General features: G+C 38.7%; 1 protein-coding gene across 1 annotated transcript in view; it reads right to left on the reverse strand.

Moving 5' to 3' along the window:
* Positions 1-22,852, reverse strand: part of LOC128686607 (uncharacterized) — a 131,951-nt gene extending 109,099 nt beyond the window's left edge. The window contains exons 1-2 of the mRNA XM_070084293.1: positions 22,720-22,852; positions 16,459-18,618 (exon numbers count right to left, since the gene is read on the reverse strand). Of these exons, the coding sequence (XP_069940394.1) occupies positions 16,459-18,618; positions 22,720-22,773 (2,214 nt within the window). The 5' untranslated portion in view covers positions 22,774-22,852. The remainder of the gene's footprint in view (positions 1-16,458; positions 18,619-22,719) is intronic.
* Positions 22,853-23,080: the final 228 nt, after the last annotated feature.

Below are 23,080 nucleotides of genomic sequence, written 5' to 3' on the forward strand. Positions count from 1 at the left end.
GCATCAAGATGACGAGTTTGTTCCCAATCCCCATGACTTTGATGAAGGACAAAGTGGAATACGGCCATCATGTACACTTGGGAACAATCCCACTGAACTGGAATGCTTTCAGTTGTTCTTCGATGAACCCCTGATGGACATTATTGTCAGGGAAAGCAATACATACTATGAGTACACCATGGCAAACACTATGCTTTCACCAAGATCACGCCTACACCAGTGGAAGGACACAACTGTGGCAGAGATGTATCTGTTCTTTGCCACAATAATGCTTATGCCACATGTGTATAAGCATAGTGTCAGCACATACTGGGCGACAGACCGCCTGATTTCAACCCCTGCTTTCAGTGACATTATACCAGTGAATAGATTTGTGTTACTGTTACGTATGTTACACTTTTCAGACAAAACCAGGCCTGACAGAAGCGACAGGTTATATAAGATCAGACGTGTGTTTATGTACCTGAAACAAAAGTGCTCTATGTATTTTTATCCCTTCAGGAAGCTTGTTATTGACGAGTCTTTGATTTTGTTCAAAGGAAGACTCTCATTCAAGCAGTATATACCAAGCAAGAGGAAACGCTTTGGTATAAAGTTATTTGTTCTGTGTGATTGCAAAACTGGTCTGGTTTTGGATATAATTGTGTACACTGGCGGTAAAACAATGGAAGATACCAGGAAGTTACTGGGTATCTCTGGTGATGTGGTTAGAACAATGATGGAGCCATATCTTGGTAAGGGGCATATTTTATATACTGACAACTGGTACACAAGCCCTATACTCAGTGATTTCTTGCGAGTGAACATGACAGATGTGTGTGGCACAGTGCGTAGAAGTCGTAAACATATGCCTAGGTTCGAAGCTGGCAGTCGTAGAGGTGAAGTGCAGGTGTTTGCTGCCAATGACATCATGGCATTTCGGTGGCATGACAAACGTGATGTCACACTGCTGACATCAGTTCACCGACACGAAATGGTAGAGACTGGCAAGCAGAATAGAGAGACCAAAGAACCTATTGTAAAACCTGCAGCTGTGATGGATTACAACCTCAATATGCGCTTAGTGGACAAATGTGACATGCAGATTGGGTTTGCTGACTGTGTTCGCAAGAGTTATAAGTGGTACATAAAACTGTTTTTCCATCTTCTTGACATTTCCATGCTGAATGCTTATAATATGTATAAGTTGAAGACCAAGAACAAACCCAAATATGGTGAATTTTGTTTGTCAGTCATCAGACAAATAATATTCAAGTACCAAGAAACAACACCTGCAATAGACCAGCGCCCACAAAATTATCAACACATGTCCTCTCGTCTGAGGCCTGGTGATCACTACCCCATACCACTGCCTGCTACTACTGCCAAGAAAAATGCTCAGAAGAGGTGTTTTGTCTGTGGACATACCACAAAACGCCAACAAAAACGCAGAGACACTCGTTTTATGTGTGAGGAGTGTAAGACACCATTGTGCTTATACCCATGTTTCAAAGAATTCCACAAGCTGCAGCACTTCTAATAAAGTGTCCAGTGATTGTACATATGTATATATATAAAGCAATCATAATAAACATTTATTTACATTGTTTGTTTGTGTAAACAAGTTTTAGCAACATTATAATGATATGAGTGTTTTTGCTATAATTGTGTTACATTCAACGAGTGTATATTTGAACATTGCACAATAATTTGGTCTCACAGGCCACAAAAGTTATGTGAAAAAATAAAATAGTGAAAAAAACAAGAAACCATCGAATACAAGTAAATAAAAGTTTACCGGGTGAGCGGCAGTCGCCGCTGTTGCCGCCAGCAGATCAATTTCAGCAAACTTCAGGACTCTATATCTCGGTAAGTACTGATGGGAAAAATTTTTTTTGGGGACTAAAACAATCAGAAAAATAATCTTAACATTTTCATAAGAAAAAATAATTTTTTTTTTTTCGAATATTTTGCGACACCAGAAGCAACTTCAGGATTTGGCCCTTCGACAGTCAAAGGGTTAACGATAATTTCAATTAATATCGGATTATTATCGTTGGTCGAGGGTCCACTGTACTTAAATAATTGTTAAAAAAATTATTTTTTTTTGTGAATTTTTTGTCTGGAACGGATTAATTGTATTTCCATTAATTCTTATGGGAAATATGAATTCGGTTTTCGGCCAACCTTCTGGAACGGATTATGGCCGATAACTGAGGGTCCACTGTATAGTATTTATGGTTGTATTCTTGTTTTCTTGGTCTCATTTGATAGAATGCAAAACATATTATAGAAATAGAGGTGATTTTGATTGGTTTTACTATGAAAAGAACCTTGAAATGGCGCTCAAAGTAGAGGAAATGTTTGATGTTTGCCAATGTTCAAAAGTAAACAAATGATGTTGTTTTCCAACTAGTTGTTGTCCAACTAGCCATTCTAATATGCAGTCATGAATGGGTTGACATTATTCATACAATTATTACAATATTGCAGTAGTCTGCATAACAGTAAATCTTCTATTTTTTGTTTGAATAAAAATTCAAAATAGAAAGCAAGAGTAATATCAGAGGGGCCTGGAGATGTGGCTGATGAACAAAAAAAAATGTTATTTTAGAGCCAGGAATGTCTGCATTGTTCATTCCGGACCCTATTTTGAAATTGTCATATTTTTTAAGTTTCGTGAAATTGGCCAAATTGGAAATTTCTGGCCATGTTATTGGGTAGTTGAAATCAGTAAATGGGCAGTTTCCTGTACTCAATCGATAGAACAAATGGAGTTCTAAAGAAATAGCTATGAGTTTGTTTGACTGGAACAATGGAATTAGTTGAAAATAGGGCTCAAAGTGGGCGAAATCGCAGATTCGTAAATATCGACGAGGTCACTAACTTCGCGAGAGCATAATTCCGTCAGTTTTCCATCAAATTTTATTCTTTTGGTGTAATTACAATCGGGAAAAGATTCTCTATCATTTCATAAGAATTTTTTTTTTTTTTTTAAATTTTGCAACATCAGGAGACACCTCAGGATTTGGGGTTGCGACAGTCAAGGGATTAAATCATACAGAATTAAAACTGTACTCATTTTCGAGCTGTTCTTCCTCCTCATGCACTGTTTTATTGTATGATAAGGCTTTTTTTCCTAATAATAAGGCCATCAAGTGGAACACCTTTCTTTGTCTTTCAGTCCAGGGGCGTTGACCCCCAGAACTCTCTCCAGGTAACCTATTCCTCATTCTTTTCACTGTCACATTGTGGTTTACTCACTGCACAAGATTTTATCTTTGCCTCTTGTCTTGAATTACCTGCTGTGACAGGTGGGTCTCAAAAACTGTGAGATTTATGGTGGTATCAGTCATCAGTCATACTTTCACCCACTATATGAGAGCTCACAAGACACAAAAACATCACACACACTCTAGATGAAAGTGCCAGGATATATGAAATGCCTTGTGGATGTTTTGATACAATAAATATCACGAAAGCTGGCATATTTAAAATAAAATATTTCTTTCTTCTTCTTCTTCTTTTTAGTAATCTGTACAGGAAAAAGGGGTTACTAGCCCATTGTTTCCGGCATTTCAGTTGACTTTTACAACATGGTGGGATGTCTGAATGTGCGTGGATGTTGTGCGAATGATAAGAAAGAGATGATTGTGGATGTTATGAATGAGAAGAAGCTGGATGTCTTGGCTTTAAGTGAAACAAAGCTGAAGGGGGTGGGAGAGTTTCAGTGGAGAGAAGTATATGGGATTACGTCAGGGGTTTCAAATAGAGTTAGAACTAAAGAAGGAGTAGCAATAATGTTGAAGGATAAGCTATGGCAGGAAAAGAGGGAGCAGTATATATGTATTACTTCAAGGTTTATGTGGAGTAAAATAAAGGTTGGATGCGAAAAGTGGGTTATAGTAAGCGTATATGCACCTGGAGAAGAGAGAAGTGTAGAGGAGAGAGAGAGGTTTTGGGAATTGTTGAGTGAGTGTGTGGGGAGTTTTGAACCAAGTGTGAGAGTACTTCTGGTTGGGGATTTCAATGCTAAAGTGGGTAAAAATGTTGTGGAGGGAGTAGTAGGTAAATTTGGTGTGCCAGAGGTAAATGAAAATGGGGAGCCTTTAATTGAGCTATGTGTAGAAAGAGGTTTGGTAATAAGTAATACACATTTTATGTAAAAGAGGATAAATAAATATACAAGGTATGATATAGCACATAATGAAAGTAGTTTGTTAGATTATATATTGGTGGATAAAAGGTTGATGTGTAGGTTTCAGGATGTACATGTTTATAGAGGGGCAACTGATATATCAGATCATTATTTAGCTGTAGCTACAGTTAGAGTAAGAGGTAGATGGGACAAAAGAAAAATGGCAACAAGTAAGAGAGAGGTGAAAGTGTATAAACTAAGGAAGGAATAAGTTTGGGTCAGATATAAGCAACTATTGGCAGAAAGGTGGGCTAGTGCAAGTATGAGTATGAGAAGGGGGGGTTGAAGAGGGCTAGAATAGTTTTAAAAATGCAGTATTAGAATGTGGGGAAGAAGTTTTTGGCTCTAGGAGGGTGGGTGCACGAGGAATGAGGAGTGATTGGTGAAATGATGAAGTAAAGGGTGTGATAAAAGAGAAAAAGGTAGCTTATGAGAGGTTTTTACAAAGCAGAAGTGTTATAAGAAGAACAGAGTACAGTGGAACCTCAAATATCGAACTTAATCCGTTCCAGGAGCTAGTTCTAAATTCAACAAGTCTGAAAATCGAAGCAATATTTCCCATAAGAAATAATGGAAATACAATTAATCCATTCCAGAAAGCCAAAAATATTCACAAAAACATACATTTTATAGAGATTAATTACAGTTTTACATACACACAACAAATACCATAGTGTTCAATTATGTATATAAATATAAAATAACATTTTTACTTACTTTTATTGAAGACTGGTGATGGCATCTGGAAGATAGGGAGGAGGAGAGAGGGAGTTGGGGTTAGTGTTTGGAAGGAGAATCCCCCTCCATGAGGACTTCAGGTAAAGCCCTTTCTGGGGTTACTTCCCTTCTCTGTCTTTTAATACCACTAGGACCAGCTTGAGAGTCACTGGACCCCTGTCTCACAAAATAACTGTCCATAGTCCTCTGTTTCTGGCATCTCTTTAACATTTCCCTAAAATGGGACATGGTTCTGTCACTGAACTGGTTCCAGGAGTTTTCTGTACTAGATCAGCATGCAACTTCCTTGCCTTTTTGCAAATAATCGTCTCTGAAACACTGTCACCTGCCATCTCTTTATCCTTGATCCACACCAGCAACAACTTCTCAACCTCTTCAACTATTTGTGGTCTTTTTTTGGTTAGCATATTAACACCTTTTGCAACATCAGCTTCCTTGATATGTTCTTTCTTTGCCAGGATAGAACTGATGGTCGACTTGTTTTTCCCATACATCCTGGCAAGCTCAGCAAGTCTCACACCACTCTCATACTTATCATTTCCTTCTTCACATCTATGGTGTTTCTCACTTTCTTTACCACAGGGGTACCACTAGCAAGTTTCTTTGGGCTCATGGTAGCTTGTTTCACAGTCTCACAAGCACTAAAGACAATGAAATAATCGTAAAATGTTTGAATGAGAGTGCAGGTTAGTGTTCACTCAAGCATTAACAAAGCCAGACTGGCTCACGGCGCCTGCGCGGGGATGCGGACAGAGCGGGCTGGTGGACAGGTCCGGTACCCGGCGGTCCCAAAATAGGGGCGTGTTCAATAATAGGGACCAAGTTGGTTCGAAAAAAGGGTTCTGCTTTTGAAACGTTCGATTAGTGATACGTTCGAAATTTGAGGTTCCACTGTATATGGAGAGCAAAAGAAAGGTGAAGAGAGTGGTGAGAGAGTGTAAAAGGAGAGCAGATGATAGAGTGGGAGAGGCACTCTCAAGAAATTTTGATAAAAATAAGAAAAAATTTTGGAGTGAGATAAACAAGTTAAGAAAGCCTAGGGAATGAATGGATTTGTCAATTAAAAACAGAGGAGGGGAGTTAGCAGATGGGGAGATGGAGGTATCGGGTAGATGCCGGGAATATTTTGAGGAACTTTTAAATGTTGACGAAGAAAGGAAGGCAGTAATTTCATGCAATGGCCAGGGAGGTATACCATCTTTTAGTAGCGAAGAAGAGCAGGATGTGAGTGTGGGGGAGGTGCGTGAGGCATTACGTAGACTGAAAGGGGGTAAAGCAGCTGGAACTGAAGGGATCATGACAGAAATGTTAAAAGCAGGGGGGATATAGTGTTGGAGTGATTGGTATTTTTGTTTAATAAATGTATGAAATTTTGGAGTGAGTTAAACAAGTTAAGAAAGCCTAGGGAAAATATGGATTTGTCAGTTAAAAACAGAGTAGGGGAGTTAGTAGATGGGGAGATGGAGGTATTAGGTAGATGGCGAGAATATTTTGAGTAACTTTTAAATGTTAAGGAAGAAACAGAGGCAGTAATTTCATGCACTGGTCAGGGAGGTATACCATGTTTTAGGAGTGAAGAAGAGAAGAATGTAAGTGTGGGGGAGGTACGTGAGGCATTACGTAAAATGAAAGGGGGTAAAGCAGCTGGAACTGATGGGATCATGACAGAAATGTTAAAAGCAGGGGGGGATATAGTGTTGGAGTGGTTGGTACTTCTGTTTAATAAATGTATGAAAGAGGGGAAGGTACCTAGGGATTGGCAGAGAGCATGTATAGTCCCTTTATATAAAGGGAAAGGGGACAAAAGAGACTGTAAAAATTATAAAGGAATAAGCTTACTGAGTATACCAGGAAAAGTGTACGGTAGGGTTATAATTGAAAGAATTAGAGGTAAGACAGAATGGAGGATTGTGGATGAGCAAGGAGGTTTCAGAGTGGGTAGGGGATGTGTAGATCAAGTGTTTACATTGAAGCATATATGTGAACAGTATTTAGATAAAGGTAGGGAAGTTTTTATTGCATTTATGGATTTAGAAAAGGCATATGATAGAGTGGATAGAGGAGCAATGTGGCAGATGTTGCAAGTATATGGAATAGGTGCTAAGTTATTAAATGCTGTAAAGAGTTTTTATGAGGATAGTGAGGCTCAGGTTAGGGTGTGTAGAAGAGAGGGAGACTACTTCCCGGTAAAAGTAGGTCTTAGACAGGGATGTGTAATGTCACCATGGTTGTTTAATATATTTATAGATGGGGTTGTAAAGGAAGTAAATGCTAGGGTGTTCGGGAGAGGGGTGGGATTAAATTTTGGGGAATCAAATTCAAAATGGGAATTGACACAGTTACTTTTTGCTGATGATACTGTGCTTATGGGAGATTCTAAAGAAAAATTGCAAAGGTTAGTGGATGAGTTTGGGAATGTGTGTAAAGGTAGAAAGTTGAAAGTGAACATAGAAAAGAGTAAGGTGATGAGGGTATCAAATGATTTAGATAAAGAAAAATTGGATATCAAATTGGGGAGGAGGAGTATGGAAGAAGTGAATGTTTTCAGATACTTGGGAGTTGACGTGTCGGCGGATGGATTTATGAAGGATGAGGTTAATCATAGAATTGATGAGGGAAAAAAGGTGAGTGGTGCGTTGAGGTATATGTGGAGTCAAAAAACGTTATCTATGGAGGCAAAGAAGGGAATGTATGAAAGTATAGTAGTACCAACACTCTTATATGGGTGTGAAGCTTGGGTGGTAAATGCAGCAGCGAGGAGACGGTTGGAGGCAGTGGAGATGTCCTGTTTAAGGGCAATTTTTGGTGTAAATATTATACAGAAAATTCGGAGTGTGGAAATTAGGAGAAGGTGTGGAGTTAATAAAAGTATTAGTCAGAGGGCAGAAGAGGGGTTGTTGAGGTGGTTTGGTCATTTAGAGAGAATGGATCAAAGTAGAATGACATGGAAAGTATATAAATCTATAGGGGAAGGAAGGCGGGGTAGGGGTCGTCCTCGAAAGGGTTGGAGAGAGGGGGTAAAGGAGGTTTTGTGGGCAAGGGGCTTGGACTTCCAGCAAGCGTGCGTGAGCGTGTTAGATAGGAGTGAATGGAGACGAATGGTACTTGGGACCTGACGATCTGTTGGAGTGTGAGCAGGGTAATATTTAGTGAAGGGATTCAGGGAAACCGGTTATTTTCATATAGTCGGACTTGAGTCCTGGAAATGGGAAGTACAATGCCTGCACTTTAAAGGAGGGGTTTGGGATATTGGCAGTTTGGAGGGATATGTTGTGTGTCTTTATATGTGTATGCTTCTGGACTGTTGTATTCTGAGCACCTCTGCAAAAACAGTGATAATGTGTGAGTGTGGTGAAAGTGTTGAATGATGATGAAAGTATTTTCTTTTTGGGGATTTTCTTTCTTTTTTTTGGGTCACCCTGCCTCGGTGGGAAACGGCCGACTTGTTGAAAAAAAAAAAAAAAATGTATGAAAGAGGGGAAGGTACCTAGGGACTGGCAGAGAGCATGTATAATTCCTTTATATAAAGGGGAGGGGACAAAAGAGATTGTAAAAATTATAAAGGAATAAGTTTACTGAGTGTACTAGGAAAAGTGTATGGTAGGGTTACTATTGAAAGAATTAGAGGCAAGACAGAATGTAGGATTGGGGATGAGCAAGGAGGTTTTAGAGTAGGTAGGGGATGTGTAGATCAAGTGTTTACATTGAAGCAAATGTGTGAGCAGTATTTAGATAAAGGTAGGGAAGTTTTCATTGCATTTATGGATTTAGAAAAGGCATATGATAGAATGGATAGGGGAGCAATGTGGCAGATGTTGCAAGTATATGGAATAGGTGGTAAGTTATTAAATGCTGTAAAGAGTTTTTATGAGGATAGTGAGGCTCAGGTTAGGGTGTGTAGAAGAGAGGGAGACTACTTCCTGGTAAAGGTGGATCTTAGACAGGGATGTGTAATGTCACCATGGTTGTTTAGTATATTTATAGATGGGGTTGTAAAAGAAGTGCTAAGGTGTTGGGGAGAGGGGTGAGATTAAAGTATGAGGAATCAAATACAAAATGGGAAATGACACAGTTACTTTTTGCTGATGATACTGTGCTTATGGGAGATTCTAAAGAAAAGTTGCAAAGGTTAGTGGACGAGTTTGGGAGTGTGTGTAAAGGTAGAAAGTTGAAAGTGAACATAGAAAAGAGTAAAGTGATGAGGGTATCAAATGATTTAGAAAAAGAAAAATTGGATATCAAACTAGAGAGGAGTAGTATGGAAGAAGTGAATGTTTTCAGATATTTGGGAGTTGACGTGTCAGCGGATGTATGTATGAAGGATGAAATTAACCACAAAATTGATGAAGGAAAAAAGGTGAGTGGTGCATTGGGGTATATGTGGAGACATAAAACATTATCTATGGAGGCAAAGAAGGGAATGTATGAAAGTATAGTGGTACCAACACTCTCATATGGGTGTGAAGCTTTGATTGTAAATGCTGCAGTGTGGAGGCGGTTGGAGGTGGTGGAGATGTCATGTCTAAGGGCAATGTGTGGTGTAAATATTATGCAGAGAATTCGGAGTGTGGAAATTAGGTGTGGAGTAAATAAAAGTATTAGTCAGAGGGCTGAAGAGGGGTTGTTGAGGTGGTTTGGTCATTTAGAGAGAATGGATCAAAGTAGAGTGACATGGAGAACATATAAATCTGTAGGGGAAGGAAGGCGGGGTAGGGGTCATCCTCGAAAAGGTTGGAGGGAGAGAGTAAAGGAGGTTTTGTGGGCAAGGGTCTTAGACTTCCAGCAAGCGTGCATGAGCTTGTTAGATAGGAGTGAATGGAGACGAATGGTATTTGGGACCTGAGGACCTGTTGGAGTGTGAGCAGGGTAATATTTAGTGAAGGGATTCAGGGAAACCGGTTATTTTTAAATAGCTGGACTTGAGTACTGGGAATGGGAAGTACAGTGCCTGCACTTTAAAGGAGGGGTTTGAGATATTGGCAGTTTGGAGGGATATGTTGTGTATCTTTACATGTATATGCTATTGTGGGCACCTCTGCAAAAACAGTGATTATGTGTGAGTGAGGTGAAAGTGTTGAATGATGATGAAAGTATTTTCTTTTTGGGAGTTTTCTTTCTTTTTGGGTCACCCTGCTTCAGTGGGAGATGGCCAATTTGTTAAAAAAAAAAATTATGTATATTAAGTAAGTTCATGTTTTTGAAGAGAGGTGGGGTGTGTTGTCTGGCACTGGGGTTTGTGATCATCCTCACTGCTGCTTTTTGTTGGGTTATTAACCCTTTGAGGGTCGCCAGGCCCTCTCAGAGACTTGCTCTCAGGGTCGCCAAAATTAAAAAAAATTCTTATAAAAAGATAGAGAATCTTTTCCCGATCATAATGACACCCAAAGTATGAAATTTGATGGAAAACTTACGGAATTATGCTCTCGTGAAGTTAGCGGTCTCGATGATGTTTACGCATCAGCGATTTTGCCCACTTTGAGCCCTATTTTCGGCCAATTCCAGTGTACTAGTCAACAAAAATCATAACTATTTTGCTCGAACTCCGTTTTTTCTATCGAATGAGTACAAGAAACCACCTATTTACCGATTTCAACTATGCAATAAAGTGGTCAGAATTTAGCAATTTTGCCAATTTCACACAAATTTCAAAAGATGCCAATTTCCAAATAGGGTCCAGAATAAACAAGAAAGACATTCCTGGCACTAAAATAACATTTCCTCTGTTCATTAGTCACGTCCCCAGGCCCCTCTTACATTTCTTTTGCTTTCCACTTTGAATTTTTATTCTCACAAAAAAAAAATAAGGTTTACTGTTATGCAGACTACTGCATTAGTGTAGAAATGGTATAAATAATATTGGCGCACTTGTGAAAGAATATCAGACTCACCAGTTGACGTGTATTGGACGCTTAGCATGATTTGTTTACTTTTGAACTTTGGTAAAAATCGAACATTTCTGCTACTTTGAGCTCAATTTCAAGGTACTTTTCATTGTAAAACCTGTCAAAATCATCTCAATTATTGTAATACATCTTCCATTCTATACAATGAGACCAGGAAAACTAGAATACAACAATAAATACCATATGAAAATACAGTGCAAAGTCGCTGTTTTAAACCAAAAACATGGTCAAATTTTTTTTTTCTCATTACGCACTGTGTGCTTCAGGATTTTTTTTTATACTGCACACACTGACCACATAGACCCATTCTTTCATATGTAGGCCTTCCAGCTTTCTCTTGCTAGATTTGAGGGCGCTAGAATTTATGCGTACTAGTACGTCAAAAACCCTGACTCATAAGCCGTACTAGTACTGCCGAAACCCTGAAAGGGTTAAAGGTTTGAGGTGACTGGCCATGGTAGATCCCCAAGCACAAATGCCATAAGTGAGGTAAGGGTATATTAGAGAGTGATTTAAGGTAAGGAGGGCCCGTTGGGGTACATAGTATCGTATCTTGGAAAGGATACCTACTGTTTTGGAAACTTTCTTAGTTATATGCTGGATATGGGCCTGAAATTTAAGATTACAGTCAAGGTGGAGACCTAGAAATTTGCCCTCAGTGTGTCTTGTAATGGGTGAATCATTTATCAATATGTTTAGCTGGATATTTGATGTTCTGTTTCCAAAAAGCATGAAGTAGGTTTTGTCTATATTGAGAGTAAGTTTGTTGGTAGTCATCCAGTTCGATATTTTAAGTAGCTCGCTGTTTACAGTGTTACTAAGTATAGCCGGGTTTGGGTGGGAAAAGACTTGTGGTGTCTTCCGCGAATAGAACTGGTTTAAGGAGTCGCTATGCATTTGGGAGATCATTGATGTAAATAAGAAAGAGTAGAGGACCTAGGACACTTCCCTGTGGCACTTCAACAACTACGGGCTGAGTATTGGAGATCATGCCATTTGTGTATACATACTGGTGTCTACCACTAAGATAAGATTTTAGGTAGTTGAGCGAGTGTCCTCTGACCTTGTAATGCTCTAGTTTTAGGTGTAAAATATTGTGGTTGACTGTGTAAAATACTTTCCGTAGGTCTATGAAGAGTCCCATAGGATATTCATTTTTGTCAATTGATGTACATATATAGTAATTCGAGCACCTGAATAATTGCATCATTTGTGCTTTCTTTTTTTGGCCTAAACCCAAACTGGCAGGGGTTCAGTATGTTATGGGATAGGAGGTAGGAGTAGATTTGTTTATTATTTTTTCGAAGATTTTTGAGAGCAAAGTTAGATATTGGTCTGTAGTTATTTAGTTCTGTAGGATTGCCTTCTTTGTGGATCGGAGTGACCCTTGCTGTCTTGAGTATGGATGGGAATTTAGAAGATTCAGCAGATTTGTTAGTATTGCAATAATGTGGGACAGCACATGAGCTGCTTTTTTATACATGATTTTTGGCAAGTCATTTAGGTCTCCTGCCTTGTTTTTTAATGATTTAATAATTAGTGAGACTTCAGTAGGATTTGTTGGTGCTCTATATAGAGTACAGTGGACCCCCGCTTTACGATCACCTCCCAATGCGACCAATTATGTAAGTGTATTTATGTACGTGCGTTTGTACGTGTATGTTTGGGGGTCTGAAATGGACTAATCTAATTCACAATATTCCTTATGGGAACAAATTCGGTCAGTACTGGCACCTGAACATACTTCTGGAATAAAAAAATATCATAAACAGGGGGTCCACTGTATTTAGGTAATTACCAATGAGGTAGTCTTGTGGCTGAGTATTTGGGATTTTGCTTGCTAGTTTTGATCCTATAGTAGAAAAGAAGATATTAAGTTTGTTGGCAGTGTCTATAGGCTGTATGTGTGGTTCGTCTGGTTTTGCTAAGTTAATCTCTCTGCTTCTAGACAGTTTTCTAGATCCCAAAATTTCAGAGAGAGTTTTCCAGTTTTTTTTCATATTACCTTTTATTTCATTAAATCTATTTTCATAATACATTTGTTTGGACTTTTGTATTAGATTAGTAAGTATTGAGGTGTATCTTTTAGTTAGTTCTTTCATAATTAGGCCCTGTCTGAATTGTTTTTCATATAGATTTTTTTATTGATGGATTTAAGTATGTACAGTGGACCCCCGCATAACGATGGCATCACATAGTGATTATTTCGCATACCGCTTACTTTAATCGCAAAATTTTTGCCGCGCATACCGATTAAAAACCCGCTCACCGATTTTCGTCCGAGACGCGTCCAATGTGCGCCCTCACATGTGCCGCCCGTGCCATTGTTTACCAGCCAGCCTCCGCGGTAACATCCAAGCATACACTCGGAATATTTCGTATTATTACAGTGTTTTCGGTGCTGTTTCTGGAAAATAAGTGACCATGGGCCCCAAGAAAGCTTCTAGTGCCAACCCTGTGGTAAAAAGGGTGAGAATTAGTATGGAAATTAAGAAAGATTTTGAAGGGTTTGGGGCTAACCCTGAGAAGCCTATGCCAGTTGTGGAATCCATTGTGCCTACTTCAAAAATTAAGGAAATGTGTGCACAGTGGGTTGAACTGCAAACCTTTATGGATGAAAATCACCCTGACACAGCTGTTGCAAGCCGTGCTGGTGACTATTTCAATGACAATGTTGTGGCCCATTTTAGACAAATCGTAAAGGAACGGGAGGTACAGAGCTCTATGGACAGATTTGTTGTGCGACAGAGGTCCAGTGACTCTCAAGCTGGTCCTAGTGGCATTAAAAGAAGAAGGGAAGTAACCCCGGAAAAGGACTTGCTACCTCAAGTCCTAATGGAAGGGGATTCCCCTTCTAAACAATAAGTTCGACACTCTCCCCTCCTCCCATCCCATCAATCATCACCAGATCTTCAATAAAAGTAAGTGTCATGTAAGTGTGCATGCCTTTTTCAGTTTGTGTGTATTAAAATTAACATTTCATGTGGTAAAAAAAATTTTTTTTCATACTTTTGGGTGTCTTGCACGGATTAATTTTATTTCCATTATTTCTTATGGGGAAAATTCATTCACATAACGATTATTTCGCATAACAATTACCCCTCTTGCACGGATTAAAATCGTTAACCGGGGGTCCACTGTATACTATTTGTAAGCCAGGGGCAGTTTAGTCTCTTTGTTGAAATTTGTTTCATTTTCATTGGACAATGTTTATAGTAGAGGTTATGGGTTTTGTTTAGGAATATGTTGACACATTCATCAATATCGTTAATGTGTATCAATTAACACAAATATGCTTCCAGAACATATATGAATAATACTTGCGTTGCACACTGTAACTTGCATAACCAATTGATGAAATGAAGAGGCCATACTTGTCATTAACCCTTTCAGGGTCCGTCCCGTAGATCTACGGCTTTACGTTCAGGGTCCAAACCGTAGATCTATGCCATGAGCTCAGCTCACTCTGATAAACTGTGAGTGGTACATTTGGGCCTAGATATGAGAGAATACATCTATGTGGTATGTGTGCACCACATAAAACAGATCCTGCAGCACACTGTGTATAATGAGAGAAAAAAAATGAAATCATGATTTTTCGATTAAAACAGCAACTTTGCAGTGTTTTTTCGTATGTTTTTTATAGTTGTATTTGCGATTTCTTGGTCTCATTTGATAGAATGGAAGACATATTACAGAAATAGAGATGATTTTGATTGGTTTTAGCACTGGAAATGGCTTGAAACTGAGCTCAAAGTAGCGGAAATGTTAAATTTTTGCCGATATTCAAGAGTAAACAAACGACCTCACACGTCTAATACACATCAGCTGGTGGGTCTTATATACATTCACAAATATGGTGATGATATTTATACAATTATTACAGTATTGCATAACAGTAAATCTTCTATTTTTTGGTGTGAATAAAAATTCATTATGTGAATAAAAAATCAAAATGGAATTTATTTGTAAAGCCTCAAAACATAACTAATGAACAGAGGAAATGTTAGTTTAGTGCAAGGAATGCCTACATTGTTCATTCTGGACCCTGTTTTGAAATTGGAATATTTTGAACTTTGTGTTAAATTGGCCAAATTAACAATTTCCGATCACTTTATTTTGTAGTTGAAACAGTTGACTTGGCGATTTCTTGTGCTCAATCGATAGAATAGAAGTAATACTAGTGAAATAGCTAAGAATTTGGTTGATTGGAATAATGTAATTGGCCTAAAATGGGAGTCAAAGTCGGCAAAATCGCCGATTCGTAAATATCGCTGACACATCAAAATTCGCGAGAGCATAATTTCGTCAATTTTCCACCAAATTTCGTACTTTTTGTTTTATTACCTTCACAAAAAGATTCTCTACGATTTCATAAGAAAAAATAAAATTTTTTTTTTTTTTAAAATTCTTGGACACTGGTGCGTGACTCCAGATTTGGGCCTTGGACCCTGAAAGGGTTAAAAAGAGGTGAAATTTTTTTTAGAAAGGATTTAAAAAATGTGCTCACCACAACTTCCATCACTACTGTTCATGATGAATGAAGTCTTCAATTTGCCTAGCTTCTGGCAGTACAGTAGCTGAGCAAAGCATGTAGCCAACCATCAAATTGAATCAGTCTATTACTGCTCCTCAGTGTCACACCTGATTCTTTCTTCTCCAGCTCATATATCATGTTTTCCCTATTTATCTCTACTGACCTAAAAGAATATCTTGTTGTACAGGTGAAATGTTGCCTTTAATAAAGTTTCCTAAAACTGCACTGTGTCTTTCTACATACAATTTGTTAGTATTCACATACCATTTAGTCATATTTATACGTATATTACTGGTAACTTTCTTTGTGAATTTGAAAGTTGACTCCTAACTTAGATGGGGAAAGGAAAGGTATTAGACTAGTCACTCCAAAGAAATGAACTCATTTAAGGGGAATAAATTAAATTTTTTTGCTATTTATCAATTCTTCCCTTTGATGAGCTAGATTTCAGAGTTGCCTGTTTTGTTATCTGTTTTTTTCTTTCTTTCAGGTCAGCCTTCAACCGTGGCTTCATGATAATTACACATATAGTAAAAAGTCCTTTACACAAATAGTGATGAATTGCTGGAATGGGCTAGAAAACTAGGTTTATGCAACAGCCATGGTGTCCTGTGGCTCAGTTGACAATGCTCTTGGCTTACGCAATGAGTGTCCATGGCTCAATCCCCAGCATGGGTGGAAACACTGGGCATGTTTCCTTACACCTGCTATCCCTGCTCACCTAGCAGTAAGTAGGTACCTAGGTGTTAGTTGACCAGTGTGGATTGCATTCTGGGGGACAAGATTAAAGGACCCCAGTGGAAATAAGACAGAGAGACCTCAATGATGCACTGACTTTCTTGGGTTATCCTGGGTGGCTAACTCTCCAGGTTAAAAATCCAAACAAATCTTAATTATATTTTAAACTAGTGAATGAAGATGGGCATAGCTCCATTCCTGCAACTACTGCACTGTACTAATAGGTTCAAAGAAATTACCATTTTAGGTTCATTTTGGAGATTTTTAGGTATTAATAGAAAAAAATATTTACTAAATGCTGTATTAATTTTTACCCCCAAAATATTCTTAAGTTATATATGTAAATAAATGAAAACACACTTTACCTTATGAACAAATTTCGCCTCACAAAATGTACAGGAGAAATGTCCTTCACACTGACGCCGGTGTACGGAGAGAAGTGACACATCAGGAAGTTCTCGTTTACAACTTCTACAGCATACAGGTAGTAGATTAGGAGATGAAACCTCCTTGCCTTGGTCCTCTTGATTTGTTTCTGTAAGCCTTACTGTATCTTGAATACTTGTTAATGTAATTTGACCACTCTTACATGAATCTCCACATTCATCAGCATGTTTTTTGTCCAGTGAATCCACACCATGGGTTAAGCTTTTACTAAAATTCTGAGATGTAAGCAAAGTTGCTGGATGTTGTTTCATCATTGATATATGCACCTCACTCTTCTTCACAGTATCATGAGAAATTTGTTCATATACTATATCACATCCTATTTTGTCTGTCTTTAGATCAACTTGCAATGCATCATTGTCTGAAGATGGTACACAGTTGCCATCCTGTGATAAGCACTTAACTGTTTCTTTTATCACACTCACACTCTTGACTTTCCTGGCTTTCCTTTGTCTTCGAATTTCACCTGGGAATCCTGTAAGACACTTTTTCTTACGAATAACTTTAGCTTCGGAATTGTTTGTTTTCTCATTAGTTTTATTAACCATGTTACCTGATTCATTTAAAACATTTTTACATGCTCTTGCTTTCATTTTGGATGTTTGTACATAACTGACATAAGACGGATCTAAATTTTCAGCTTTCCTGATCTTTCCAGAATTGTAAACACTGGAAGCATTACTAAGGTCAACAGGATTTTTGTCACTTTGTAAATCATTCCATGGGTCTTTACTTTCTGCATTACACTCAAGAAAGTTATCATTAGAATATGATATAGCAGGAGCATTCTCAAAATTGTCTTGAGGTTTCCTGGCAGAAACATTTTGTATTTTAAAATATATTTTCTCACTGTTGTCCCTCTCAAGATAAGGAAATATATATGCAGTTTCTTCAGGATACAAACTATCTTTATCATGTATGTTACTAAAATTTGGTACATTAAAAGAATTAGAACTACTAGTATCATCAAATGTGACACATCTATTGCCTAGACTCTGTTTACCGCCACTTCTTTCTTGTTTTACATCTGAAATTCTCGAGTGAGATTCATCAGATATTAAGCTACATTCACTCTGAAAATCTTTTGGACTATTTGGTTCCTGCAGTGCATACAACTTTCTATTTTGATCGTGTGGTCTGAGAATAGTAGCAAATTCTTGAACTTGTTGACCTGTATCATCTAATTCAGAGTTACCTGAACTCAGCTGGTGTGTTTCATCCTGTGACAGTAAGGGTACAGTTTTATTCTGGGAAGTGTGCATCTTTTCTAAACTAGACACAGGCAGCATCTTATATGAGTGTTCAAGATCTGAAGTTTGTTGGAGACAATCAGCAGTATTACCCTCACAGTCTGTGTTTTGCTGTGTACCATATACTGTTTCTTCATCTATGACCTGTGATTGATCTTCATTTAAGGTTTTGAAGAAAGAGGTGTTTTCTTGTGGGTCTGTGACTGATCTAAAATCCAAGATGTTTTGTGGACACTGGGTTTCCTTTATACTTAAAACAGTCTGCTTTGAGCCCTTGCTTGTTTGTAAATCTACAGTGTGCTCTTGAGATTTATTAAATATCTTTGTCTCTATGGTGTGTTGCTGAGAATCCTGAGCTTTCTGAGATTCTAATGTTTTATGCAATACAAGAATATTCCTATCTGCTTCTATGGCTTTGTGTTTTTTGTTGAGTAGAACTGAGTCTGATGTATGTGGGATAATATTTAATGATGACTTTTCTTGAAGATGCTTTATGTGACCATTTTGTTTGGTTTCTTGATGTAGACTCTGATACTGTGACATAGGCAATGATTTCTTATTGGGTACTTCATGTAGTGAAGCTTGGACAGTCGTTTCATTTGAAGCATGTGGTTGCATATCACAGTGGATCTCTGTATTCCTTATCTTCTGGTGCAAGCACTGATGATTTTCTTGTAAACATTGTTCTTGTGACAGTGATTCTGATGCATTATTTTTAATGTGTTGAGCTCCATTAAGTTGATGATTAATGGTTGACTGCAGGAGATCTAAGGCTACTTGCTGTTCTCCACATGGAAGCTTCTGTAATATGGCCAATAGTCCATTTAGCTGAAAAAAAGTGAAGGACAATAATTAAACAGGCAGCTCATATTCTAAAGATATAAAGCTGACTTGATGTTTATAACAAAATGTTTAATTAGATAATTTTGAAGACCAAGTGATTAATGACCAACATGAACACAAGCAGCCCTCATTCACACCTTTACTCATCTCTGAAACACTATTAGGTAGGATTATTAAACACCTTTTTTTAGATCAATATTCCTCCTCCTGCTTCTGCTTTCTTTCTCATATCCCCTGTCCACAAACTGAATCCAATCAGAGACTAGCCAGATGATCGCTTTAATAGTTGACAACCAGTGTAACACTGCTGACATGAGGCAGCACTGGTCTCCATCAGTTATCAAACCCTTGGGTAAAAAATGTTTTTCATATTGCAACTGGAAAACAATGCACATTACTCTTTGTCGGGGCTTTGAAGACACACTGGGAAGTACCACCAGTAGCCTGATTAATGGTGAACAGCCAAAATAACTCAAATGAGAAATCCAAGTTACCTGAGACGGAGACATTAACCCACTGTTTTAAAGAGATCTACATTACTGATGCCAACACTGCTCACATAGAGCTCAGCTCCCTTAGATAAGCTGTGAGTGGTAAATAATGGCCTAGACATGAGAGAATGGGTCTGTGCAGCAAGTGTGCACAATATACAAAAAATCCTGCCCCACATGGTGCATGATGGGAAATGCAAACCTCTGATGTTGGTTGAAAATAATGACCTTGAGGCATTTTCTAGGATGATTTTAATGGTTTCATAGGCTGTTTCTTGCTACCATCTGATAGAATGGAAGACATACTTCAAAAACAGATGATTTTTGTTGGTTTCAGGAGAGGAAGTAGCTTGAAATCAAGGTCAAAGTAGAGGAAATATTCGATTTTTTATTATATCTGAGAAATAAAGTAAAACTTCTACTTTTTGTGTGATGATGAATTCAAAATGAAGGGCAAGTATAATATAGCAGAGGCCAGAGGATGTGATTAATAAACAGAGGAAATGTTGTTTTAGTCACTGATGCATCTTTTTCCTAACCTAAGACCAGAACTGTACATTATGTGGAAGGGTGCAAGCCATTAAGCCTTGACACCCTATGGTGGGTAGTGGTCTACGTCTGGTAGACAGTACTCAGACAAAGAACTCAGGGAACTACTGCTACAGGAGAGATTAAATGTTCATGTGAATGTAATGTTGAAAGAAAACTACAAGCTGGAATATCCTAGACCTTGTTCAGAGATCTGCAGGAATCAAAAGTGAAAGCTAGCCAGCCCATGCCCAGGAAGTTGCTGAAATCAAGGAATACAGACTAGTCCTGTCTGCATGTATGAGTTGCTGATAAATGTAAATGCAACAGGAATCACGGTCTCCTGGTAGCCTGTCCCATCCAGGTAGGAGAATATTCTGTAAAGCAGCACATGATGGAAGACCCTATAATGAACTTGCGAGGTAGCCCATTAAGCTGTATGAGGGAGGATAGAAACCTGACAATATATACCAAAGAGTATCTCATCAGAAGCCGATCTCTCAGAAGGAAATGAGGCAAGGCTACCCATTTCAAAGCACAAGAAAATATGAAAATATGTTGGTCACTCTCTTCTTAATATACTGTACAAACTCCCAAATGAAATCCCGAACAATAAAAAGGTGCAACATCCCAGTTTACAAGATTTCCTTGCAGATACTCAAATAGGGAAGACAATTTGTACTATTTAGGCTCACAAGACTACTTTGGAATGACTCTGAAACATCTTCACCCACCTAATATAGTTCTGGACTGGCATTTGGATTTTTTTTTTTTTAATAAGTCGGCCGTCTCCCACCGAGGCAGGGTGACCCAAAAAGAAAGAAAATCCCCAAAAAGAAAATACTTTCATCATCATTCAACACTTTCATCTCACTCACACATAATCACTATTTTTGCAGAGGTGCCTAGAATACAACAGTTTAGAAGCATATACGTATAAAGATACACAACATATCCCTCCAAACTGCCAATATCCCAAACCCGTCCTTTATAGTGCAGGCATTGTACTTCCCATTTCCAGGACTCAAGTCCGGCTATATAAAAATAACTGGTTTCCCTGAATTCCTTCACTAATTACCCTGCTCACACTCCAACAGCTTGACAGGATATGGTTCCCAATTGATCTAGTCCCATGTTTGATTCTCTGCTGAACCACCAGAGGAACATCTCTCTAAAAGTCAGCTCTCAGGTACTGATGTGAACACCACACACAATAGTATTACTCTCACTGACTTCATCTCAAAAACATTATGAACCAGGAACTACCTGGAGGCTAGTCCCTGACTTATGGGGGCATTCAGAACTATATTTATCTTTGTCAGAAAGATGGCCAAAACTCAAGACAGCATTTTCTTTGTTAACCTAGCCTTAACACCAACTCTTGGCTGATTTCACAGTGAGTTCAATGGTAATGTAATCCAAAACACCAAGCAAATTTTAGACACACTGACCTTGGTGGCCCAGATCCTCCTAGAGCTCATTTTGGAGGGCTTGTATCTTGGGATTCTCCTCTGTATATTATGTAAAGGTGGTGAACAGTAACTCATGTAATAAGAAAGCATACCGAGAATGCACTGCCGAGTGCAGGCAGCCCCAGGGCACTTAAATACTCTGCACATGGACAGAAGTATTAGATTCATTTACGATACAGCTGTCAGCAAGGTCTGAAATGCTGTTAACTGAGGAACCATTACTATTGCATGAGGTTGGTGAGTAATTCAGTTTCACCTGGTACCATGCACTTCTGATTCCATTAGTGCCTAGGATTTCCTTCCTGCAACAAACACAATGCCTTATGCTTTAGGTCTCTACTCACCAGACTTACATCTCTCTCATTTATGGTTCCTATGATCATGCTAAATCTTCTTCGGTGTTACTTCACACTTGAACAGCAATCCTCAGATTCCACTGAGAGCTGCACAGGAAAAAATGCAGCATTTTTCAGCAAGGTTAACACTTATTCTCTGGCCATCCAACCTGACACAATCATAACTATAAACCTGAGTCTGATCACATTTATCTTCTGGGAACATTATCTTAGTAATGGGCATGGTTTATCCTGCCAGTAAAAATAAAAATTAACACAGGCCCTTATGACTGGACCCCAAGAAGTGTTTAACTGTGACAAAACAGGCCTGTTATGGAAGAAAATGCCTAACAGAACCTACAGTACTCAGGAGGAAAAGGCACTCCCAGGACACAAGCCTATGAAAGACAGGCTAACTCTCATGTTTTCTTGTAATGCTAGTGGGGATTGCAAAGTGAAGCCTTTACTCATGGATCACTCTGAAAATCCCAGAGTATTAAAGAAAAACAGTGTCTCATCACTCATCGCATCTTCAATAAAGGTAAGCGTCATTTATTCTTCATTTAGTACAGTATATTGTGCATGTATCCTTCTTTTTGTGTGTAGGAAAATGTACATTTCATGTGGTAAAAAATTTTCTTTTCATACTTTCAGGTGTCTGGAATAGATTAATTGGATTTCTATTATTTCTTAGGGGGAAAATTAATTCAACTTACGATAATTTCGTCTAACGATGAGCTCTCTTTAACGGATTAATATCATAAGTCGAGGGTCCACTGTATCTTATAAGTTCACTGGCACAGTTTTAAGTTCTAGCACGCAAGAGAGACCATGATAAAACTTGGAAGAACACGGCGGGATGGCGACATGGCTTAACAAGTTAAGTTAGGCTGAAGTTGTCCAGCTCACAGATATAAATGCAGACTGTGGTTGTGAAGTACATACACAAAAAAAGCTGTGTAATATCCTAATAACCCATGGAGACTACCACCTCCTCATGTTTATGGTTCTACACTAATCATCACTGGGTGGTTCCGCTGCCTGGCAAACCCTGGTTGGTGTGGATTGTAGATAAAAAGGAAAATAAGAAAGAAAATGAGAGTGGAAGGAGTACAGAGCAATCAAAAGCCCCTTCCCAGGACCAAGGAAGGGTGGCTCCATATCGTTGGATCAAGAGTACTTCACCAGTACAGAACACTCCACTGACTAGAACAAGCATTTAACCCCATTTTATCGTCATATCTGTGTTTTGAAACTCACCTGACATTTGAAATCACTCATTTCAATGGGTAATCCATCCGTAAGTTTACTCATTACTCGTTTAAGATAAAAACAGCGTGAAGAAGATTATTGTTGTGACCTCACGTAGATCCCTTCTTGTTGTTGTTGTGGTTAAGGGTTATGACAGCTAGAGGAGCCGTATGAAGACTACCTCTGGAGGAGCCGTGTGGAAACTACCTCTGGAGGAGCCGTGTGGACACTACCTCTGGAGGAGCCGTGTGGAAACTACCTCTGGAGGAGCCGTGTGGACACTACCTCTGGAGGAGCCGTGTGGAAACTACCTCTGGAGGAGCCGTGTGGACACTACCTCTGGAGGAGCCGTGTGGAAACTACCTCTGGA

This window comes from Cherax quadricarinatus, chromosome 12, assembly GCF_038502225.1.
Source record: "Cherax quadricarinatus isolate ZL_2023a chromosome 12, ASM3850222v1, whole genome shotgun sequence".
Lineage (NCBI taxonomy): Eukaryota > Metazoa > Arthropoda > Malacostraca > Decapoda > Parastacidae > Cherax > Cherax quadricarinatus.